Here is a 26,086-nt window from a genome sequence, read left to right on the forward strand (position 1 = left end):
CCCGACTTTTTACCCCTGACCGTCCTGGCTACATTCTCGCATGGCGACCCTCATCAAAAAAGATTTAGAAGCACGGCCGGCCGGCAAAGTTTTTCCTACTTTTGACAAATGTGCAAATAACAAATGATTTCGGATCTGCCATCACCCACTTGTAAATAAAAGTTTCTCCACCACCATCACCACCCGTATGTTTGTTTGCCTTTGTTTTCTGCGCCTGTCATGGACGCCGTTGTGTTCAAGCATTTGCCCTTTGGCCAAATCAAACGTAAGCCACAATTAAAACATAAAAATACCAAAGTGGTTTTGCTTTTTTTGTCCAGCAAGAGTTTGTGTGTGCTTTACACATATCAAACATTGTGTAAGCTTTTTTGTCGGCTGTCGTCTTCAGTTCACACAGCTCCGGGCCATAATTAGCTCGAATTAGCTGCGTCTGGCGCTGCACTTGGCAGGTGGGGTCCTTCGGTCCTTTTCCCTATTATCAGCCCACATCCATGATACCGAAACGAACCTCCTCTCTCCGTAAATCAGATCCAGGCCATTGTCCGACAAAGCCTTTAAGTACCCTGTAGCCATATTAATGAGCGGACTTTTAGGACAGCCATCTTAAGCAAAAATATAATGATTGTTCAATTCCGGAACCACTAAAGACAAAGCTTATAAATCAGCTCCATTTTATAATATAGACTTACCACTTATGGTTATATACTTTAGTAGACAGTATATAACATAGCTTATAGGAACAATAAACATTTTTATAAAAGTTTTTGTCGAGTTACCATGACCAGGGTAACTTACTGTCGAGCACTGTTCCCTGCTAACTGGTCTTCTCGGTGCCCACTCAGACGTAACCCAACCGACGATGCCGAGATCTGGTTTATTCTTTGGCCTGAGTGGCCAGTGGAGCCATCGACGCTGACGATGTCTTGTCATAAATCCGAGCACTCGCCGCCGAGGCTGTCAGTAATTAGCGCACTGAACGCCAGTTCTTGCCACCCAGTTGGTTGGCTGAGCTGAGCTGAGCTGGGCTGGCCCACAAAGCTAACGAGTCACTTTGTAAGAAAGCCAGATGATAGGTGGCGACTGGGAGAAGGAGGAGTAGTCAGTCAGAGGCGTCTGCAATTAGTGAGCAGCTCTCAGGAACGAGCGCATTTAGCGGCGTCGTCGTCATCTCCCCCCTCTTGCACCAAAGTGGCTCCGGCAACATGACACTGTTTTGGAGAGGAGGCTGCTTTCCAAGAGTGACGGGTAGACGGGTTGACGGTTTGACGGGGAACTGACTGGCTGACGGACAGAGTGACTACACGACTGTCTGATACATTCATTTATACGCTCTTGGGCACGTTCTGCGCGCCTGCCAGCGGCCAACAAGCCGCCACTCGACTTGCCAAACCAATTGGTGGTGCTCTCTGAAGTGCACTTGCTCTGCTGCCGGATGTCAAAAGTCATCACCTTTATCGGTCGCCAGCATATCTTTCAGGAGGCCTGGAGGAAAGGAATCCGGAATGCTTGCCAAGAGCCGGCCATTTAGACGTGGCATTAGCTGTGGCAATATTATGACTGCAGCAGCAAGGAGCTGGAGCTGGAGCTGGGGCAGTCGGGTATATTGTAATTCATAATCCTGCGATTTGGTTGGCAGAAGACAGAGCCAGCGCCTTACTTCCTGTTGTGGTTGCCCACGGCTTAAGTGGCGCCCCTTTGCCGTCTTCGTCTTCGACTTGGGTCGAAAATTCTGACATTGATTGTATTTGTACTTGGGCTCAGCTGGATGAGAAGATGGCTGGTAGATAGGGACAGTAGGAAGCCGGGTAGATAGGGACAGTAGGAAGCCGGGTAGATAGGGACAGTAGGAAAGGGGGATCTAAGCCGTTGAGCACTGAAAATATTTCCCTTGGCTGCTTAAATGTCCTACAAGTGCAGCTTAGGTTGATTGCAGTGGCCAAAGCGGTTGTAATTATGGAAGGAATGTGCCACTGAGCAGGCTCACGGGTTTTGAGTTGGGATAAGTTTATCCTTCCATCCAGTAAAACCAAACACTTCACCCAATTTTATTTCAATTCAGTTTGTTTTATTATATATATGTTCTCCTTGCCATATCTTTATACAATCCATACATTTCTTTATTGGTATCTTTATTTGCTTAACTAAAATGTACACACAACGGACAAAATAATCTCGAGAAGCCAAGTCAAATCGTATATATATAGTCAATAATATGACACAAACAAATACCTTGTGGGTGTCTCATATTTACAGTAATTTACACGGATATTTAAGCACATTACGAGTAGTTACCCAATCATCGTTCCCACAGATCCCTTCTGCTTTCTATAGCTGTACAGTAACTCGGTTCCTTAACAGTTAGATATTTTAATTATTGTTCTCTCTGTCGCTTCTTCACTGATTCTATCTGTATCTGTAGCTCTCAATCTTTGTCTGCTCTATCGGTATCTCTATCTTTCTATCTATTTTGTGACATTCTTTGGTCGCTGCTTGGATATTTACACGGCTGCCAGCTGCTAAATGATATACATATGTATCGTAGTCCTTTGTATAAATTCTGTAGAGTTATCTAACGCTTTCTCTAGTCCTTCCTTACACTTTTTTTTATTTTCCTATATAAAAATATCTCTGCTCTGTGGCTAATTAACTTTATCATTAGCTGGTTTGTGGCTATAGTTACCACTACAATTGCTAGACATTCGTAACACCCAGCTTGGCCAGGTTGCCCAGCGTGATGGCATCTCCGGGCTCAAGTCGCAGGGCCGCCTTATAACTGGCAGCCGCATGATTCGTGCGTCCCAACAGATGCAATATGGCCCCCAAATTAGTGTGAGCATGGGCATCGTCCGGTCGCAAAACGACAGCCTGAAAGAAAGATTTTTTGTGACTTAAGAAACAACTAGTTATTTTATCGGTAGCTTCTCACCTTTCTGTACCACGTCTCTGCCTCTACTTTCCTGTCCAGCAGTCGCATTGCAGTGGCAGCCGCCACCACCAGGGCATAATCGTTGGGCGCCAATTCAGCGGCCCTCCGATGATAGATAGCGGACTCATGATGTCGCGACTGCAGCGAGAGAAATTCGGCTAAAAGAAAAATAGGGAAACAAATTAGGGTTTCGGTTTCATGGAAACAAACATTTCAAAAACGAAACGCGAATTCTTCAGCATAAGTGTATTCATTTTATATTAAATTTTATAATCATAGAGTAGTCTTTAAGATTATTTTATTTTTTTTTTTCAATTAAAATTTAAGTTTTTTATTTTTGTAGACCTGGAGGAACCCTTTCAAGAAAACAAACGCGAGTTCTTTAGTATAAGGGTTTTCTTTTTATATATTTTTCGAATTTATTCAATTCCCTGTTAAACAAAACTGTTATGGCCAGTAAGGTACAAAATATCCGCGAATTCTTGAGCATAAAATGACTTAAGTACTCACCATAATGATGATATACGCTGGCCTGATCGGGCGCCAGGTGCAAGGCTCGCTTGAACCACATTTCCGCTTCCGAAGCACGACTGCTCTGCAAGGAAAAATCAAATTGATTATAAATACCATAGGAGGTATAGATCTACACTTACATTTCTGGCCAGCGTGATGCCATAGGAGAGATGAGCGGCCACCTGGTTGGGCTGCAGTTCAAGTGCTGCCCGATGGTGCCGCTCCGCTTCGTCCCACTGCTGAAGGCGACCCAGGACATCCCCGATTCGCTGGTACAGCACTTCCCGTTGCTGCGGCAATCCTGGCAGCGAAGACAGTGCCTCTCGATAGATGGCCAGAGCTCGCTGAAGTTTTCCCTGCTCCACATAGAGGGCACCCAGCTGCAAGTAGGCCGAGCTGCGTGCCTGATCATGAGCACCTCGATCTCGCACAGCGGCCCCATCCAAATTGGAGCCCAACTGCAGGATCTCGATTGCCTGCTGTCGCTTGCCCAGCGCTATAAATGATATGCCCAGATTGAGGTAAGCCACTGTAGGGGATAATGTCGTTAGTAAGTTTTGCCACACTGCAAAAGGGAGAACAGGCTGCACAACTCACCCGCCAGGTTTGGTCGAAACTTGATGGCGCGCTGAAAGCACTCGACAGCTGCTGGATAAACCTGCTGATTCTGGTGCAGGATGCCCCTGAAGCGAGAGTGAAAGTGTTGACATTAATAGACTGAACTTGTCCACCTCTTGTGATCTAATTAGAGCGACTAAATCGGAGAGACTGGGTCTCTTTTGGATTCCCTAGAGCCTGACAAGTTGAGTGCCTTTGGGGGGTTAGAGGGTGGCTACCTAGATGAGCAACTACTCGTTCACTAAAGAAAATACTATTCTGGCTTAAAAATACACTACACATTGATTATCTATTTCGTAGTTTAGCTGACATCGAATTAAAGAGAAATATATATTATATTTTGAAGTTAATGGGAAACATATATTTTGCTAAAATAATTTAGGAACACTTGAGTTTAAAAAAGAGTGTAGACTATGTTTTTATAAAATGTTTTTTTAATCTACAAACCAATGTATGAAAAACTGTAGTATATTCTAAGCATGTTTTTCTTTTTTATTTATAAACTTAAATAGAGTGTCAACTCTAGTTGTGTTCTTATATAATGTGAATTTCACCCACAATTTTCTTTGTATTTTTTCGACTTATGTAATTAGTTTGCTACTGCCAAGCTGACTCTTAAAGTGACGACTGCCTTGCAATTTCCCAAAGCCATTTTCTGTGGAAAAAGGAAATAGAGGGTCCTTTTCACGTTTTCCATTCGAAATGCGAGCTCTAACAAGTGCAGCAGCAGCAGCAGCAAGACCGACAATAAAATCACGAATGTTTGACGTTAGGTAAAGTAAAAAATCAAATTATACAGCTCAGTGATTTGCTGGTTTCGGTGTTTGGCTGCTTCTGCTGCTCCTGCTGCTCCTGCTGGTGGTCCTGCCAAACAGCAAGGACATGTGGGAATGTGTATGGATTTGAGACTTGAGGGAAATGGCAATCAGTCAAGCAAGCGACAGCGCCGCGAGCATTGCTATTGATGATTTGATCGCAGTAAATAATGTATGTACAAGGATGTGTATCCGCAGGATTGCTGGGAACACTGGCTGCTGCGGTTGGGGGCCAACATTGATTTTCGATTAGCGCTCGCTTTGCTTTTGTAGGCAGCCTGTTGAAGGGTTTCCACAGCACGACACACACATAATGGCTGCCCCAGCAGCAGTTGTGACCTGGTTCTGCTGAACCATTGACTTGAGGACTGTGGCATTAGCCTGGTGGCACTGGCGAAAAAGAGTTGGGTTCGGGTAATCGGGGTTAGTACAAGCAATAATCTGGCTTGCGACAAGCCGCCTGACGTTGACAGACAGGCGGTAAAAAGGAAAACCCAAAATGACGCACTGAATATTCAAAGCGCAACTCCGCGCTCACTTTTCTTTCGCATTTTCCCTGCTTTGTATTTCCGTTCCGTCGCTGCTGGTTTTTCTCCGTTGCCACGTTTTTATGTCGCATCGCGTCGCTGCTGTGAAATATGCGCAATGAGCAAAAATGCAATGCGAACAGACAACAGACAGCAGACAAAACACAGACCCAGCAGAGTACTACTATGCCATAACTATACAGAAGGACCAGAGAAGAACAGAACAGAACAGGACGGAGCTGAACAGAAAGCGGTGAACAGAGCACGCTTACAGACTTTGTCAGACGTTGACAGAGGGACAGACGAACGGACGGAGAGAGTGTGAAAGCTAAGGACTTTTGTCGAGCATCCTGGTTAGCACATGAAAAAAATAGTGCCTTTATTTCCGTAGAAAACCTCATAGAAAGAAACTTGTATGTAAAGATACCCGAGTTTAGAAGATCAAGGATGGAGTAATTACCTAATTCTTATAAAGAATTTAAATAAATCTCGTAAGTAAGTGGAATCCAAAACAAAAAACTTGAAAACTTATATTGTAGTAAGAAGATCATGGATGGAGCTGTAACTTAGTTCTTATCAAAATCTAAAAACGCATTGATTTCATTAAATAGGAACATTTGTAGAGGTAAATGGAAGAATCTCAAATGGTTTACGATGCGGGAATACTTAATCTGGCAATACAATCGCAAGATTAAGTATTCCCGCATGATTACACATATCCCCGACTTTCTTAAGTCTTTACCTTTATTTCTGCCAGTGTGTGCATCACGAAATGCGCATAGTTTCTGCAGCGGCACGCAAATGCCCTGAGCGGGATACAAATGGGAAAACGAGAAGAAGGATGCAGTTCGCATGGCGACTTGGAGGATTGGTGCGTGTCTCGGGTAGCGTGAAAAAAGGGAAATGGGCTTCATTTGACAGCTTGTTCGGCATTGTATTGCCATCTCTTTGGGGGGACGGAGTCTCATAAATGGGATGCTACGCTGCATAAAATGGCCGCGCTAAATGCGCACCCGACCGAAGGGTTTTTCAAGGGGTGGAGATCGGAGATATAGTGCCTGATGTGGGTGGGGGGAAAGTGGGCATGAAAAGCACATGAAAAGATAATGAAAATGGCTGCCATTTATCGCATCGCTTTTGCCTGTCACATGTGGGTAGGCAACATAATGAGGCCAGTTCCGGTTTCCACTTTTGCAAAATAAAAACTCTAACTTTTTATGGGAATCAAGCAGGGATTAAAGCGTTACCTGACCTTAATAAGTTTGTATGATACCATTTTTAAAGTGTAATTTACAATTTAAACCTGTTTTCATGGCTATTTAGTTTTGTATATATTTAGTTTTTAAATTTAGACCTATTATAATATCTTATCAATCAACTCAAAAAGGACTTTTTTCTGAAAGAAAATACTACTTATCTTTTCTTTCTTCGTCTCGCCTAAATCAGGCTCTCTAACTGTTTGTTAAAATTCCATAGAAGGTGCTAAATGCTTTAGTTATTGGTACTTACAAATTAAAGTGCACATCCGCCATGTTTGGCCTGTATCTTATGGCCTCCTGAAGCACTTGTTTCGCCTCGTCGTAACGCCCCTGCGAACTGAGTACGCTGCCCAGATTGCCCAACGCTAAAAAAAGAGGAGATTTAAATAAGCGGGTTTTTCGGGCTGTGATATTCGGATATATGAGGACCACTTACCCTTTGGCGGATTGATGGCAATGGCGCTGCGGTACAGGCTCTCCTCGTCCCGCCAGTCGGCGTTCCTCCTCAAGGTTCGCAGGCTCATGGCGGCCAAAAGGACACTGAAGCTCAGTATTAGGGCACAGCGGGTTCTCTGATTGCACTCCATCAGTTTGGAGACGCCATAGCCAACCAGTAGACAGAAACCCACGCTGGGCAGGTATAATAGTCGTTCGGCCACCACAAATCCCACGTAGAAGAGCAGATTACTAGCGGGCAGGAAGGGCAGAGCCAGAAAGCTAAAGGACATTAGCAAAATGCAGGCATGCCGATTTCGAGGCGACATTCCCTCCAGCGCATAATCCTTAACGGAGCAATGATAGCCACTGCCACTCGAGCTCGAACTGGAGCTACTGGAGCTACTAGAACTCGAACTTGAGGAGCTGGAAGTGGAGCTATTGGTGCTGTTGCTACAACTGCTGCTGCTTCGGGAGCCGCGAAAGGCGGAAGACACAAGGTGTGGGTTCTGGGTTTGGGCACTACTACTCCCCTCATAGACATAGCCACTGCTACTATTGTTGTTATTGCAATCGCGGCATGGAAGCGCTTCCTGCTGGTGATGATAGGCTGCCTCAAAGGCTTGGTACTTGCTATTATTGTTGGCCATTCGCTTGCGCTTGGAGCGTGATTTGCGACTGGTGCTGGCCACCTTTTGGATGTGGTACTGCGGAAAGGTTGAATCCCCCTTTGCAGTCACCTCCTTTATCCCGCTCAACAGCTGCCGACAGCTGAGCCACGCCACGCCCACCAGTACTGAATAGAAGCAGGCGGACTGGGCATTCCGGCGATCCCACAGAGTAGTTACTCTGGGCAGAGCATCCATGCCCCAGTCAAAACTCAGAACGTTCGGTTGGAGCAACAGCCTCAAGTTGAATACGGGCAGGTAGAGGAAGGTCAGCAATCTCGTCCAGGTGGACGGTGTCCTCGCAATGGGGTTGTCCGCGCTGGAGAAGGCTGTCTGCGGACCGGGCACTATAACCAGCCGGCAATAAGCTCCGCAGAAGAGGGCACCAACAACTATGCAAACTGAACGAAGACGTTGCTACGGAAAGAACACAAAATACGAAATCTTGTTAGTATTTGTTTAAACTTTACAAACCAAATAGTCAAAAATTTTTAAAAATTTAAACCTAATACAAAATTCTAAAATTCAATTTAAAAATACTTTTTAAATAATAAAAGTATTAAAAAATTGTATATTTCCATATTTTTGATTAAACTAAGACCCACTACGAGGAAAATCAAAGCGAAAAATGTAGAAATTGAGTATGTAACCCATCAATCTATTAAGTTATTTTGATCGTTTTTAAAACAGCTTTAAAATATTCATTAAACTATCAAAAGTTTTCATTAGCGAGCAAAAGAAGTGGTTTTAAGGGAAAGAAACTGAGTATGAATCGTTTGGTTACCCACCTTGTCCACTTGTCCGCTCAGGCCGCGCATGACGTCGAAGAGGGCGCAGACCAGAAGCGCCGTGATGGCCGTCTCCTTGCAGAGCAGCCCGGCCAAGGCCAGGAGCAGGGTGGCGCCCAGGGCCAGCCACTGGCGGGGATCCCCCGATTCGCGCCACCTCATGTGCCGCAGGTAGCTGAGGTACGTGAGCAGGTAGCAGACGCAGGCGGCCACGTCCGCCCGACCCACTACACCGGCCACCGCCTCCGTGTGAATCGGATGGGCGGCAAAGAGGGCGCCGGCGGCCAGAACCGCCCACACGGAGGCCAAGAGGGTGCGAGCCACTCGCACCACCAAAGCTGTGGCCACACAGTGCAGCAGATTGTTGACCAGGTGGAAGCCCCACGGCGCAAATCCCCCTCCCAGCAGATAGTTCAGCCGGAAGCTGAGCACGCACAGCGGTCGCCACGAGCCGTGGGATCCGCTGTCCGTCAGCGGAGTGCCCCAGAAGTCGTTGGCGAAGCTTCGCTGCCACGGTGTTCCGCCCGAGACATCCGCATTGGCCAGGATTGCGCGTCTGCAAAAAAAGGAACGAGATGGACAGCTTTTAGTAGGGATATTCACATATACATAAAGCAATTTCCGGTCATTGATGGACTATCTAAGTTCATTTTGGCAAAAGCCCTTCCATAGCTTCCCAATTTATTATTAGGATTGACAAAATTTACTAAATATTGCTGAACCTAAAAGTTTGTATAATTACGTTCATAAAGTGCAGGGATTTTATCGCCTAAAAAATTAAGATTATTGTTTTTTTTTTTTTTTAATTTTACGTAGGGATATGGTCATGTTTTTAAGTTTATTTATGTTGTTGTACTGCTGAACAATGTTTAGATAAATGACATTTTACCCAGGACCTTGGGAATCTTAATTGAAGTGACTCAAGATAAAAGCAACTCACTTTGCTTCAACCCCCTTTCACATTTTTTTTGCAAGTATAAAAACGCTAGGGCCCGGGTTTTTTTCCCTAGCAACTTTTGCCCTGTCATTAAGACTCCCACACACATCTATCCATGCATTTATTGTGCACATTTTGTGCCGAGGCTAAGCCAAAACTGCCAGCGTCTCAATGCTGTCATTGATGGCATCATCGGCATCCGGACACACAGTATCTGAGAGTGCACTAAACAACTCATAAAAAATATGTAACCTTTGCAAGCTTTAAAATTTTTTTAAAATTTCATTTTTAACTAACATTTATTGTCTATAATATGAATTCTTGTTCCTAATTGTTTACAAAATCTTATATATGAACCGTAAATCTATGATAATCTCTGAGGAGGTTTAAATCTACAAAAGGGCAGTTCGAATTGTGCAAAGTAATTGAAATTCGGAAAAAAAAATATATATACTTTGTAAAATCGGGCTTCCGCGAACTATTTATTCCATTCTTTTTCACTGTGCACAAACTACCATTCTGAGGACGGCTTCCACTACATTGCCACAATCATCGACTGGTATCCTGTTGGCTTTTACCACACAAACACACCAATGCCTCGTACCAGGACTTGCATTTTGGTCTTTGGCGGGAGTCCTGCTTTGTCGAAGTCCCTGGTTCCTCGACTTTCTGCTCCGGCATTTCTACTCTACCACCTGTGCACCACTCTCTGCACGCACGGCAGGCGGAGTTTTGTAGGATTTTGGCAGGGTGTTCGTGACAACGACGACGGCGACGGTGCCAGCAGCTCGTATATCATGGCAAAGGCCGATGGGGCTTGGCCCACCTGTCCCACCTGTCCCACCGCCACTGGTTCACATAAACAAATGCCACTCTAATGCCGCATAAAGTCGGTGGAGCAGCCTGTTATGTGTGTGTGTGTGGGATGGTGGTGGTGGTGGTGGTGGGTGAGTTGAAATTCGATTTTAAGCACCACTGGAATTCCATTGCAGCATCAAGGCATGCCGCAGGCGACTTTACTTCCCCACCCTATTTTTTTTTTTATTTTTGTAACGCCGTAACGCAATTCAGGATGTGCTATCGCAACTTTAATAAATTTGCCTGGAAGCTTGAACAGTTTGCTACTCGCATTTCTTAGGCATAATGACTCTTACCTGTCGTCGTAGACGAAGCCAGCGTTCAGGGTGTTCAGATACAGGACGAAGGCCAGGCTGCAGCAGAACAGACACGTAAGGTCCATGCTGAAATGGGAAGAGGGTGGTGAAATCGATTAGTTTTAGGTTTAAGCATGAGATAGCATAGAAACTATCTTAAAATAAAGTGCTTTTCGGATTTATCGTTTAGGTTCTTAAACATATTTATGCCAAAACAAGTTCATAACATTAAATATGTAAATATTTCAAGAGTTGTTAACCTCTATCAACAGTTTTCATTTGAAATTGTAAGTAATAGGATCAGGAATTCGATAAGTTTTACGTTATCAATAAGCTTAGAACTTGTTGACCTTATCGTTGAGATTCTAAAATAAATTTATGCCAAACTTAGTCCAGAAAAAGATTACTTTTATAGAATTCATTATTTTATATTTATAAAATTATTTGGTTAAATGGGTAGTAAAAAATATTCAAAGTTTAAAGATTCCTTTTTTATTGCAACCTTTTAAAAGTGTATGTCTTATATAATGAGCCCGGGAAGCAGCAAAAATTTGTGACATTCATCCGAGATCCTTTCGCAGCCATGTTTTGCAACTCTGGATCATATTTCCCCATTACAGGTATTCGTTGCTCGGCTTTTGTTGTTGTTGTTGTTGCTGCTGATTCTGCCAGCGGCAGTAAGTAACTGCTGGCAGCAGCTTTTCCTCTACTTTTCCCTTGCTTTCCGCTGGCTTTTCATTCCTTTCGAAATCGGGCGGCAATGTGCAGGTAGATTGCATTCATGACTTCCTCCTTTTTGGCGCATTGTTGTCATTTTGGACTCCCTGACAGCGGTTGTTGTTGTTGTTGTTGTTTTTGCAGTTGTTGCTGTACCCGTTGCTGGCGCCCTTTTGTTGTTGTTTACTGGCCGTTGATGATGTTGCTACAGCCATTACACATAATGAGAGCCAGCAGTCTGTTGCTGTTGCATTTGCTTATCCCATCCCGCCCAGTTTTCAACATCCCCCCAGCTGCTGACTCTATGCACATTTGTTGCTGCGGTTGCCAACGTCAACAAGCCGGACTGACTACCTCCCCCCCCCCCAAAAAACCAAACCACGGTACACCATGCCATGCAAATGCCATTCTACTCCTGAGATGCAACCCCATTTGCCAACATCGCATCCCAGCATCGTTGACATTAAGAGTCGCAGCAACAGCAGCAGTTGCAGACAATAAAGGCTATCAACAAGCCTCGACGGCAAGCGCTGTTTGTCTGTAAGCCAGCCAGCCAGCCAGTCAGTGTGTGCATGTGTAGGTGGTATTTTTGGTTCCTCCATCGAATAATGGACACACATGAGATCTTGGGCCACCGCAACCACATTACGATGGCCGCTGAATGCAAAATAGCATCCTAACGAGGAAACTAGGAAAACTAGCTTAAAATATTATTGATAATATAAATATATACATGAATAGAGTGATTGAATTGATCCTTATTAGCTTCAAGAGGTTGTAGACTTAAATTCAAAAGCAAACTACCATCATAACGAGAGAGTACTCAAACAACATCATAATTTACATTCTCAGCTTAAAAAATTCTTAATAAGCTTGTATATATTCTAAAATCATTAACACAATCATACGTTATAGACGAAAATGATTGAGATTAAACGCAAAATGGCATCCTCACTAAATAAATGAAGATTAAAATACCAAAGGCAAAATATATTCAAAGGCCCAAAAGGATGCTTAAGAAGTTGCGATATATGTTCATAGGTATATATAAAGCAGAAAAAAAATTGTAATGTTTCATTTAAATTAAAATATATCGAGTTAGTCTTAATAGGTCCTAGTTTATTTTTATTCTTTCACTTTCAGAACGAACTAGTTCCCTAGTCGAACCAAATTGCGCAACTTCAGCGGTTTTTCCCTTGGTTTACTTTTTTTTCGGCACACAAGCTTGTACATGCGAGTAATAAGCAGTTGGCTTAGGCTTCGCTAAGTCTTATAAAGGAGATTGGCTAGTGGGTGGGTGGCATAGTTTTGTCGACGTTGACACACTAAGAGATTTGGCATTATGCACGAAGGCCTTGAGCGGCTTATGACCAAATTAGCAGCATTCAATATGAGCGTAAGCCCAGCAAAAGGAAAATGGGAAAAGCGTAGTAGGGAGGGAGGGACGCACATTTACTACACACCCGCTAAAATTGCTTTGCTAATGAGCCATAATGATGAGCTTGGCTCTCCGAGTTCTTTTCCTTTTCGTGTTTGTGGGTGTTTGCCTGATTGATTTGCCTGCAGTTTGTTTCCGAGCCATTTGACTTGGGGGCTATTTCATTTCAGGACTATCATTCGCAACTTGTCAACTCATCTGGCGAACGACTCGCATACCAATTATCCACAAATAATAGCCCACAACTTGGGCACCACATATGGGGAGGAAGAAGGTCCTTTGTTTGTTGTCTCGTACACTTCCTTGCCTTCCTTCCGCTCAATCTAGCTTTTCGCAACTTCTCAACCATCTATTTGAGCCTCTCTTTGGCCATAAATCATGTTTTATTTTCGTAATTAGCCCGGCCACCGCATAAATAAGGGGCTTTTCATTGTCTCAATTTTCGTGGACCCACCCATTCTTGTTTGCCTATTTAACAGTTTCAGGTTTATTGTTGATTAAATTTCCACTTTGTCTTATTATTATTACTTGCCACCATCGTCGTCGTCGTCGCACTTTAAACTGTTTGCACACAAGTTCGAGAGTCTATGGCACTTGCCATTTTCCTTGCCTTTCCACTTGGCTCATGCCAGTTGGCACTTTTGTTTTTATTACCCTGCCACCTGCCATCCTTTGCTGCTGACCTAGTAAATTGTGTCGTCTAATGGTTTTTTTTTCTGTTTTTTTTTTTTTTTTTTGTTTTGTTTTTTGCCCGCTGTCACTCCCCCCAATGTTATAGGTGTTTTTTCATCGCTGCGTTTGTTTGTTGTATGCCTTTGACAGTTTCCGCTTCCGTTCGGGCAGGTGTTTCTCTGGCCACGCCAAAGTTCCCACCTAATGTTCATCCACCGAAGGTCGCTTAACCCTTGGTTTCGTTTCCCCCGGATGCAGCTGGAATTTGAGCTGCCCCAGTTTTGCTTTAAAGTACGAAATCGATCTCTATGACGTGTGTACACAATGAAAAAATATGTATGAGATAAGTAACACAGGTTCACTGGCCACAAAATCCATGAGCCATTTGTACTTTTTTATGGTAATTGTTTTTAATATATATATTATTATAACACTACCACACTAAACAAAATCGCCCAGACTGAACCTTGTCCTTGAAATATGCCCCCAACGATACATTCTTTAATATTAGTTTCTCTTGAAATCAAAAGTATTCTATATGTTTTAATATCTTCTTAAACAACATTCATAAAATATAAATATCTGTAAGAAAAACAAACCTGACACTTTTTCTTCTGTATCTTTTGGCTTAAGTATATATATATTTGACCTGAGAATATACAAATTAAATCGATCTCTTTTTTGAGTAGTGTAGTCGAGGGTTTCACCAGGCCAGGGTCACTCTGCAGGCCACAATTAGCTAGCAGCAGCGACTTTGGGTATTAAAATTCCAAATTAATTGCCCGGCAAGTGGCGTTGGATGGCACAAATGCCCAAACGCCAAACACAGGAGCAGCGCAGTATGGAAATTAGAAACTGGCGTTGGACTCCGGAGACTAATAGACGTGAAATTTAAGCGCATTGAATTAATTTCCTTCCACACACACACACACACACATAGGAACCATCAGGAATAAAGTTATTTAGGGCTGGCAGCAAAAAACTATAATTAATAGGCGTTTTTATTTCACTTTGCTTGATTATGCATAAAATTAATTATATGCCGACACCTGCGGCCGGCATTGGCCCCCTCTTGGGTCAAAGGGGTTAAAATCACCCACAACACCCCCAGATATTTGCCAACCCCCAATTTTTTGTTATCCCCCAGCGCTAAGCCATCATTTGCCGCTTAAATTGCTGTCGAGTAAAGCTGAAAAAGGCAGACTACAGTTGAGTAAACCTGCCAAAAGTGAAAGTTTATTATTATGCGGTATGCAGCGTTGCCCTGCGAGCCCCCACACGTTGCATTTTAAATAGGCAGTTGGTTTAGTTTTTGGGCTAGTCGTGGCCTCTGTTCGCTGCTTTCTCCAACCGGACATCAAAATAATGAACGGAAAGGCAACCATTTTGGGAAAGTACCGTAAAAATGCCGAAAACGTTTTAAAAATGAAACGATTACACCATTGCGGCTTGCAAACGACCAAGTTATGATAATGTTTGGCCAACTAAACTCGTTTAGCTTGCCAAATACGAATGCTCCACCCTTCTGTACTCTCACCAACAAAAAAGTACACCACACACACACACCCCCGTGTGTGAGTGCGGATGTGCAAGGTAAGCCTCACAGCAAGTGCGCAACACATGCAAACAAGTCAAAATCCGAGTGGAGAGGATCGGTGTACGGAGTTCGTAGTCCATAGTCCATAGTCCATAGTCCATAGTACATAGTCCATTGGGCACATTGTGGATGCAGTCCGGCCTGACTTTCCGTTCAGCTTTCGTTACGAACGGACTCGGACACGGACACGGACTGCCCTTGCTGCTGCCAATATTTTCTGAGGTATTTAGAAGCCGAGCTGAGCTCTGTGGGAGTCTTGGAGAGCAGAGCACAAGCATAAATGTTTATTGACTTCAAATGCACTTGCAGAAAAAAGAATTTCGATTTGCCACAACTCAGCCTGTGTGACGAAGCCAAAATAGGATACAAATAAAAATAAAAAAAATGATTTATATAAAATACACAAAAATCTTAAGAAAAAACACAGTTTTTAAGTGATTTATTATCTAAAAACTTAGTTTAATAAAGTAAATTTGTGAAGTTGGTTTTAAATTAGACATAGTTTTTAATTTCCCAGCATTGTAAATACATATTGTTTTAAATTTAATATTGGCTTTGAATGCCCTTTAAGATTTGTATTTCCCATTGTATCTAATGGAATACACAGTTAAGTAAACAATGCCTATTAAAGTTGTTTACTCTCTTCTTAAGAGAAGTTTTTAAGCTTGATATAAAAAATAATCATAAACATTTGAGCTTTTTTAGCTAAAAAAAAATTTATATACAAAGCTATTTAAAGTAGAAACACTTTTTTGTTGACTTGTTTTTTTTTTTAAACTTGTTCTCTTAAGTAAATGCATGATATTGAGTAGCCACAAATATTTATGCACGTTTTGACGTTGCACGTTTCCTAAAATTGGAAATAAATATTTTTTTAATTTAATATCACATTTCTCATAGTGTTAGAGTCAGACTCAACCAAAGCCAGTAACAGACTCAGACTTTTGGCAGCTTTATGCTAATCACAAAAAAGGCAGTTTTACCGCCCCATACAGACACACATACACACACGTGCATAGCATGCACACATATTCACCTTTCGGGGGCGTGTTTTTCAGGCAAAACTTTTCATATTTTAGCCCTGCAGTAAAGTTTTCGTTCGCTTTTGGGGGTTTTCCTCCAGTTTTGGTTTTATAACTCGTTGAACATTTACCCAACAGTTCGTACAATTGTAGTAGGAACGCTTGATTTTCCCGTGAAAACCTGTCTGAGCGGCTTTTGACGAATTATGAAAGTGGCGCAGTTCCGCTTCGGGGCTTCAACTGCGACGAAATTTGAATACGAAGGTGGTTTCGATAAAATGTATATAAAGGCATTTCGAAAAAGGAAAATATATAATCAAAATGTTTTTGTTAAATGCCTTTTAATCGTTGCTTTGAATGTTTTATTTAATTTTATTTTGATATTTAGTCTCTTCTTTATGAAGGAACATCTATTTTACTTTATTTTTCCCTTTGTTTAATGCCTACCCAACAGACAGCTCCTTCACTTGCACATAAATATTAATTAGGTAATAATTAGCATCTGTCAATTAACAGAGCTCGATACGCTCTCGAGTTTCGCTCCGCACTTTCCCCATACTCCGCTCAACACTTCACAGCCATAATTTAATTTAAATGCCCAAAACTGTGAATCGTTTAATTATGTATTCGCCGGCACACACGCACATACACACACACACACACAAACACACACACAGCGAATGGGTGGGAAAACACTTAACGGCGGGTTTTTGGGGAGGAAGGATGCTGCGGATTTACTATGCCAAAATGTTTTGGCGCCCCGAAAAACAACGCTAAAAACCCTAAAAGCGGAATCCAAAGAGTCTCGATAATCGCGTTGGAGGTCGGAAAATTTTCGGTGGGGAAAAAGAGAAGCTGCGGCCTAGTTACGAAATGTATTATAGTGTGCGTAAGTGAGCGTGTGTGTTTTAGCTAGCTGCGTTAATTGAATGCGCAACTGTCGTGTGTTGTCCCTCTAACCACCCCGATTTACCACCCCATTTTGCCACCCATTTGCGTAAGCCTGTTGAACAATTATAACTGGAATGTCCAAATGCCAAGTGCCTTGAAATGGAGTCCGACGACCAACGTGGCGTATGCGTGTTGCTCTATATGCTAATTAAAATGACATGTGTCTATGTGTGTACGTGTGTATGTGTGTGTGTCTCTTCTGTTGTCTGCCTATAAGTGTGTATGTTTGGTGTGTGTGTGTGTGTGCGCGCTTTGTGCTGTTTGCATTACATAATTATAATTACGCATACGCCATGTTGGCATTTGATTTGAACACTTTACTCCACTCAAGAAAATGTTGAAAACCTTCAAACAATTAAGAAAATAGTTTGTTCCAAAATTAAATCGAATCAGTGTATGCGTTTCTACTTTACAAGAGATACTTAGTTTAATACTATAATTACTTGATCATAAACTATAAATACCACTCTTCTTTACATGATTAAACGATTTATAAAGTCGAAAGGAGATAATATTAGGGCACTTAAAAATAGTACAGCATTCATAGAAAAATATATAATATGTATTTTCAGTGTACGAGTGCTATATTTTTGCATTTGTTTCTACTGTACGTGGCAAATATTTACGATTCTGTTGCATTTGCACCACCAGTATTCACCCATACTCCTTCATTTTTTTGTTGCGTTTGAATAGTTGGCATGGAATATTTAACGTTTTGACGCGTTGCTCAAATAACCCAGAGTAAGCTCCTTTGAGTGGTATGCGAATAAAAAGCCGTACAAATCGAAACATTAACTGGCAGCAGGCTGATGCCAGGGCTTGTATGAAATAATTAAATGGCATCCATGTTTGTGCCCGTCAGGTGTCCTGCGTCCCATGGATTTCCGTACGCGGATGCGTCGCAGGAAATAAATCCAATTGCTAACCGCAAACATAATTAAAAACTTTGCGCAACCACAATCGATAGGTAACGCGATTGGGTTCCAGTTTCTCGACATTACACAAGTCACGTGGGAGAGTGGGTGCAGAAAAAAGAAAGAGTTGCAGTTGCAATAAAATTGACAGGAAATGCTCACGAACAGCAATTTTCCTCTTCTTTCCCTCGGAGCGTACGTGGGCATAAATCCAATTAAATCACAAGTTACGCAATGTGATAAGTCACGTTGTTTATTGTTTCGCCGCACACGGCACAAGAGCATCGCATCTGCAGCAGAGAGTTGTTGGGTGGCGAATGTGGAAAATGGGGCCCTCGCACACCGCAATTTATGCACAACCGACAGGCAAACAACACAACGAAACAAACAAGCAACTCACGCGCCGTGAAAAATAAAATGAAATCCAATAAAATAAAAAACCAATGCCGTGCGAAAGCTCCGAAAACAAAACAGCAGCAGCCACCACACGCTCAAATGGAGCCCCATAAAATACTGCACAACTAAACGCAGTCTGGCTGTGGATTTTCTAAATGTATATCAGCAGGGAACACGCAGCAACCGCTTCGGATGCAGCGGTTTCCATAAATAGATAATCCTTTAAAATAAATGATCCCAAGCTGGGTAATGTCTGAGATATTGACTCCTTTTAAGTTTATAGTGCCCTAGGGACTTTAAATCGCTGTGTCCTTAAAACATTATTAATGTTACATGGTTAAAAATACACTGACTTAGATCAATTTCTCAATTTCCAGAGAAACCCAAAAATGAATACTAATAACATTGTTTAATAAAGTTAAACTGCCTGTAATAAAATTCACATTTTAATACACGAATTATATATTTCTAAATTCTCATGACAGTATAACTTAAAACATATGATCGAAAAGAAAAATAATGAATAACAAATAAATGTCTTTTATAAGGAAAACAACTCAAACCCTTAAACCGAATAAAATCCACGCCACTCATAAAGGTAAATGTAAAGCACATCTTAAATGAACTTTCTTCGATTTTTGGTTGGCTTCCGGTGAATGTCTTCTTTAAGTGCTCCCAAAATCGACGACCCAGTTTGCAGCTTGACCGAAAACTTCCCATTCCCTTTCCAAATCGCAAAACCTTTTGCGGTTTTGTCTCTTACTCATTATTTACTTTTGGACAACTCGCAACTCTCGTTCAAGTTTGAGGAGCGGGCAGAAAAAAGGCACAAACTAGGGTGAAATATGAGTGGAAAAGATGAGGGGAACTGCAAAACAATTTTTGAAGTGCGTTTGGCGCACACTGAAGTTTGTGTGGCTTTCAGCGCTGTGCAAACTTGATTATTTCTGGTGCCGAGGACTGAGAGTCCCAAAAGGTAAGTCGCTGGCCCGAGGTTTATTGAAGCATCAATTTTTTTGCTGGCCAAATTATTTATTAAGTCCCCCCAAAAAGGGCCAGCCCAGTGACTGAAGATTTGCCGCAGCCCACGAGGACCGCAAGAAAAGGGTTTTTCCCCAAGCAAACTTTTAATGCCCTGTGCAAGTAAAGTAGGGAGTGGAGGAAAAGCAGCTTAAAGGCAGCAGCCCCACATCAAAGTCGCGATTCCTTTTATGGTTTTTTAATGCTGCAGCATTATTAGGTGGCTTTCTATGCTGCGCCATTCGCCTCTCGCCATTCGCCTGCCGGCGGCATAAAACCCCAGACGCGTTGGAGCGTTAAAATTTGTCACGCGCTCGCCCGCACATGAGGCGTATGTGTAATTTTTTTGCACTTCTCCCGAGGCGAAGTTTCACATCGATCGATGTGTGCCAGCTGGTAAATATATATCGCAAACATTTCTATCAATCATTCAAAACGATTGATTCGCAATGCAAGGCGACTGACTGGGCTTCTGACCTAAGCACACTCCAAAAAAATACTGTTTAAATTTTGAAATATCAACCGTAACGAATTAGGAAAATATGTCTTGTTTTAAGAAATATATTTCCAAAAATCATTATGAATAAAAATAAAGGCAATGTATAGTTTCGAATTTTTTAAAATAGATAGAAAATATAACTTCTTATTTTTAAAAGCTTAAATGTGTCCTTGTTTTGAGTTTAGAGGATAGAGCACCTGCAGCTGTCTGCTTCCAATGCCAAAATAATGCACATTGCAATATCGTTCTAACTCACACACTCGCAAACAGACAACTGACAGATTTTTTCCCGTTGTGCAAAAATGCTCGTCATGTGCGGGCTAAACCAGGACCAGGACCAGAGAGATACAGATGCAGATTCAGATTCACAGATACACAGATTCAGATATTGAGCACAGAACCAGCCAACAACAATCAAATTAACAGGAGCGGTAAAGGGGAGAAACGGATGCCAAATGCTGGTAGCCAGGTAGCCAGCAGTTTGCTGTTGCAAATTTGTATCTGCTATGAAATGTAAGAATGTAATTGATGTGCCATTTGCGGCAAAGTGGTGATCGAGGAGGCAGCGTTCACCAAAAACCTTTCCAAAGCATTGCAGGTGGTGACCCCGACGTTTTGCCAGATATAAAAGGCATGCAGAGTTGCAAGTGCACAGAGAAAAAATACAATGCAAACAATTTAGACCTGTTTATAAAGCAGTTTAACACGTAAACATTTTTGGCTATACAAAAATAAACAGCGAATTACATTTGGCTAAGGGGTACATATTTGCCAATATAAGAAAATAATTTAAAGGTATTTCAAAAAATAAATTAATTTTTGGAACAAGTACATAATTGCATCCAGATTCAGAATTTTAAGTTACAGCATAATTTTTTCTTATTTTTTTTTTGCTAGAAATTGAGAGCATAAACTTGGGATATTTTCTGATATTTCCTCTGAGTGAGATTTCTTTCGTTTGCAGTATGCCAAACACAGCATTTTAAGTGAATGAAATGAAAACAAATATTGCAAATTTACACAATATAGAGCGCACACACGCACACCAGTGTAGTGGTGCTTGCAATTGTTGTGTGCGAGTGTTGTGTGGATGGATTGGCATATCTGTGGTGGTCCTGCGGTTGCGGCCAACTGTCCATTATGCGGCTGCATCATTCGCGAATCCTCGGTTCTTGTTTGAGTTGCATTTACTCCAACGTTATTCAATCGATGATTTAACCAGTCGAAAGCGATAGTAAACGAGGAGTTTTCAAAGGCTTTTCAAACCCAAAGTAAAGATCTCAAAGTATTTAAAGTCCACAAATGTAGGGTGTTTGTACGTTGTTTTCCTAAGACTTAAAATGATTACTTCAATGAAAACCATTATAAAAATCTTCTGAGATTAAATTTCCATCCTCCAACTAATCCTAGGTTGACCAACCAGTCCAACCGATATTTTCTATCTTTTTTTAGCCTTCTCTGAGTCTTGATTTTCCTGGCCATGTTTGAACTGGACAAATACAACTTACTGATTTTATTGCAAATTGATTTTATGTGCACCTGCCACGCCCACACGCCCATACGGCCACCTATAGCCATCCTTTTACTGACTGACTGCCAGCAGTTTAATTCAAACAAATTTTTCATGTTTACATTGTAGGGCGATAGTGGAAACTTTTTAATCAAAGTTAATTGGAAAGTTTTGCTTTGTCATTGCACACACACGTTCATGCAGGCACACGCAGACAGAGACAGATGGCTCTATAGTCTGGCCAACACACACACCCACACACCGACACACACTCACGTGCATAAAAAGGCAAACTAAAAACTGAAAAGTAAAATGTAGGTTATCCTTCAGCGCACACAAAATGGTTCTCGATTCTCTGTGGGTTACTCCTCACTCGCTCTATCTATCTGTATCTGTCTCTGTCTCTATCCCTGTCCCTGTCTCTATCCCCATCTCTTTCCCCTCTTCTATACCTATCTCTATCTCTGGCTGTTGTTGGCCCACCTTTGATGATAAAATGTCATTTTGCTCGTTTACGTGTTCGTCCTATGTTCGGCCTTCTCTGCTTCTTTCTAACTGCCAGGGCCAGGGCTGACATTCAACGCTCTTGATTAAATTTTATGCAGTTTAACTATTTCTTTTTCGGCCCAGGGCCAGAGGGAGATAGATAGAGCAGTCTCCTCTGCACCGCTCTTTTTATTACGTTTGAAGGCTGACGGACGCATTCAACACTTGAGCGTACAGAGAAATAAAAAACTATATGATATTCAGTCATAACATGATTGAATACAACAGACAAAAGACAACAGCAAATCAAAAATTTAATAAATTCTTCTAAGGGACTTAAACCTTAACTTTTGTACTGAAAAAAAAAATGATGATTTGTAATTAATGATTAATTTTCTTTCCAAATAAGAGAAGAAAAGATCATGTATTTTTGTTATTATTCCTACACACATATATAAAATGTACTTTTTCAGCAAATTTTAAATTTTCTTTCTGTGTATGCCTTCCGTATCCTTCTGTGTCTTCTCTGTAAGCTTCAGTTTATGCTGCAACCGGAAAATTAATCCTAATGAGTGCTGACACACACACACACACGCAAGCAGAGCGGGAGAGAGAGGAAAAGCCAGTGGAAAAGCGTTGGAAGAGGGCAAGGGAAAACGGTGCAGGCAGTTTGTTTGCGCATGTGAAGCGATTTATGCTTTTTATGCCCTTTCATTCCTAAAAGGGTATATTCATGGCTCCTGGATGGATCTTAAATTATCTGTTTCTAAAGATGGGCACAATCTATTATTGCCTGCATTAAATTTAAAAATATTAGTGAAGCAAAAAGTGTTTTGATTTCCTATTTTTGAAAATTTAATCATAGAATATACAACAAACTATGGGTAAAAACCCAAAATAGAAAACTCAATTTAATTTATTCATATTTAAAAATTAAATATTTTTAGAACACTACACATTTTTGAAATTTAAATGATTCGTTGCTCAATTTAAAGCAATATTTTGTTCAATTGGTCAATTGCTGAGTTATGCAGCCACAAATGTTAGGCGTTTTCGATATATTTATTTTAAGAAAAGAGTATTTTCGCCGTCGTTTTCCCGCATATCTGTCGACTGTTTTCTCAGTACCGGATTTCTCTACCTCTGTTGCTTCGGGCAGCTTTTTGGTTTTTGTTGGCTCTGTTGTTGCACACGTGCGTCACATGTAAAATGCAATTCCCACTCACACACACACATACAGCCATTCAACTGCAGTGCCTTTGTATGACGAGATGTGCATATATGTGAAGGGGATTCTCATATAAAACAACATTTTGTAAGCATTTTATAGGGCCATAGTGTGGCTGACTCAGAGTGAATGGCTGGCTGGTCAGGTGGGTAGAGGTAAAAGTAAAGGTTTAAGGGGGCTAGGGCAAAAAAATGTATATATACATATATATATATATATATATATATATATATACGAGCATTGGGTAAGGGGAACTCGGTTTGCCCGCGCCGCTTCCTTTCAAAAGTGTTAAATGCCGCGTTTTGCATTAACTTGCATTGCTCGCGCTTTCCGCTTTTCCCCCAGCCTTTTGCCCCAAAGTCCCTCATTTTAAGCCCTTGGGTGGTGTCTTTTATGGTGCTGCCATTGAAACGCGTCCGTTTGCCACTGGCTGAAATGAAATCAGTGTCAATGTAAGGACAGGAAATTCATTTTGCGATGCGTCAGGTTTAAACTTGGAAAAAGGGGAAATTAGCTTGGGTCCAGGAGAAGTCTTTACCGGAAAAAGGTTTATATAGAATCGGGAATTTTTTAATAAAACAATTGGATCCCTTACCTAAATTAAGGCTTGAGAAATATTTCTTCTTCTTCTATTGAATGTAGTTGGAAATTAATTTATTGTCTCCATTTTTTGCCAATTTAAGCTTTACTCTAACAAATCTTTCTTGGGCGCTTAAGTTCAATAAAATATTTGAATTACTCTGTCAAACGAGTTTGCTTCGATTTCGGGACATTTGAGTCCATAACTTGCGCCACCCGTGGTTTTTGCCCCTTATATACGTCCCATAAATACCGCACGCTGATGTCGTCGAGTCACGTAAAAGTGTATTTAGCCAGGCCATGTGTGGGTGTCCGTGCCTGGCACCTAGGCTAAAATCCACCTATCCTCCCACCATCGACAACAATGGGCACAGAGTAAACAAATTAAAATGTATGCACAAGCACTGGCATATGCGCTGGGGTGTCGTCAATTAGGCAAAGAAAACAAAAAAAAAATAACAGAAAAGAGCCCACAAAAAAGATGATTGCATAGCTCCAGGCAGTTTCGCAGGGGTTTGCAGCAGCAGGGTAACGTGGACAAATCATTTTGCCAGCGATTTCAGCGATTTTCGAGAGCGCAAATTGTTCCCCATGTGTGTGTCCTCGATTTTGGCCCACTTGCTCACTTTGCCAGCCAACCGGGCCATCAACAATTGTGGCAGGCCGACCCCCCTCGTTTTTCCCTTTTGGCCAACACAGTTCGCATCACATATTTGGTTCATGGCAGATTACGTATACGCCCAGTTTGAAAATCGCTTGCATTGCTTGGGAAAAGAGGTTGGGCACTGACTGCTACCATGCACAGCCTCTCCTCTGCTGCTGCGCTCCAGTTTCAGTTATTTGGGCGGCTTTTGTGTCGACGATGTTTTGGTAACAAAAGAGCAGCACGTTTCAACTTTTTGTGCCCATTACCTGTGCACCCAAGGCTGCCAATAATTGCTAAACGAAAACTGGATCCATTCACAAATTTATTTTAGTACTTATTTTTATCAGAAATTTTTACCACAAGCGTAAAGATAAATTTGATTTAAAACATAACGTCTTTAATAATTAAGATATTATGAAAAAAACTATGTTCAAAAATATTTTTTAATACGGTATACCAATAACTATTGCTATGTATCTGATAAAACTTAAAAAGCCCAATTTTGGCCGCCAAAAACTAAAACCGTCATGCAAAAAAATTTAATTCAACTTTAACTACATTCTAAATTATTTATAAATGTATTGCCAAAGTATATTTCAACCAAAACTGGATATCATTAAATTCGAGCATATCCCAGACCTTTTAGAATACTTGAGTGTTATTTTTTCGGGTTTTGTTTCTGTTCCTTTTTGCGCATGTTTGACATCAATATAACTTTATTCCATATAGCAACCCCTGAAAAGCCCCACCACCCCGCTCAATTCACTTGTTCCAAATATGCAAGAGTTGCATTTTTCGTAGGTTCTCTGTACGATTCGTTTGCGTTCTATGTGCTGTTTGCTTTTGTTTGCCTATAGTGCTTTGTTGAAATTGTCATTTGTTACTATTGCTCTTGTTGTTGCAAGCACATATGGTAATGCGTTCTGTTTGTTTCGTTGCTTGTGGCTGGCAAAACATTTTCATGGTTTATTCGATGCTGGTGCTGCTGCTGTTGACTGCTGGCAAAGATTTGCACTTTAGGGGATGGGCAGTCACACAACCAACCAACCCACCCACCCAAAAGCCTTCGAATCGCTGAAAATCCAATTGATTCATTCCTTTTTCCTCTGCATTTGCAATTTAAACCGCAGCCAAAGTTCGCCTGGAGTTGCATTTAATTATTTATCGTGTTTGAAGTGTGCAAAAAACAATAATCAACAAATTTACTTTTATCTGTCACGCCCATTACCTACCCCTCTATCCCCTTTTCCCCCCATCTTACTTTCAACCGACTCGTGACATTTGCAAATAAATAGGCAACAGTAACAGCAACAATAACAAACCAAAAATAAATAAACCCGTAAAAATGGGAGCAACGGCAACAACAATAACAGCAGCAACTTTTCACATGCGCGCAATTTATGGTCGAAAATGAAATTGCATTGTGTACACATATGTGTGTGTGTATTTGCGTTTGCAGTTTAATTTAAATATTTTACACTCGCACATCGCACCCTCTCTCACATTTTTTGCATGCGTTAAATTTGTGTTTTCCTTTCCCCCGTTCTTTGTTTTCGAGTCTTTAAAGTTTGCCAGTGGCTTTGGCCCCCACTTCCTTTCTCCAATATTTAAAATATGAAGACCATTAGCTAAATATTGGCTTTGGCACGCTCACGCTCACGCACAAAAAAAAAAAAACACAGGCGGGGGAAAAGTCGGGTAAGAACATCCCAGGAAAGCAGTCAATAATATTAACGTGAAATCGGGAGTGGGAGCGGTAGAAGCAGTGGAA

At 41.6% G+C, this 26,086-nt stretch overlaps 1 protein-coding gene across 3 annotated transcripts in view; it reads right to left on the reverse strand.

The window, feature by feature from the left end:
* Positions 1 to 2,049: 2,049 nt before the first annotated feature.
* LOC128253470 (protein O-mannosyl-transferase TMTC2) overlaps positions 2,050 to 26,086 on the reverse strand; it is a 41,519-nt gene continuing 17,482 nt past the window's right edge. For 2 of the 3 annotated variants that reach the window (XM_052981878.1, XM_052981877.1), the window contains exons 2-10: positions 10,641 to 10,727; positions 8,550 to 9,105; positions 7,095 to 8,178; positions 6,909 to 7,023; positions 4,037 to 4,122; positions 3,580 to 3,968; positions 3,437 to 3,521; positions 2,927 to 3,084; positions 2,050 to 2,865 (exon numbers count right to left, since the gene is read on the reverse strand). In XM_052981878.1, coding sequence (XP_052837838.1) covers positions 2,692 to 2,865; positions 2,927 to 3,084; positions 3,437 to 3,521; positions 3,580 to 3,968; positions 4,037 to 4,122; positions 6,909 to 7,023; positions 7,095 to 8,178; positions 8,550 to 9,105; positions 10,641 to 10,726 — 2,733 coding nt within the window. In that variant the 5' untranslated portion in view covers position 10,727 and the 3' untranslated portion in view covers positions 2,050 to 2,691. The remainder of the gene's footprint in view (positions 2,866 to 2,926; positions 3,085 to 3,436; positions 3,522 to 3,579; positions 3,969 to 4,036; positions 4,123 to 6,908; positions 7,024 to 7,094; positions 8,179 to 8,549; positions 9,106 to 10,640; positions 10,728 to 26,086) is intronic. The other variant, XR_008267456.1, reaches the window with a different exon arrangement.

Source organism: Drosophila gunungcola (genome assembly GCF_025200985.1).
Source record: "Drosophila gunungcola strain Sukarami chromosome 2L unlocalized genomic scaffold, Dgunungcola_SK_2 000037F, whole genome shotgun sequence".
Classification (NCBI taxonomy): domain Eukaryota; kingdom Metazoa; phylum Arthropoda; class Insecta; order Diptera; family Drosophilidae; genus Drosophila; species Drosophila gunungcola.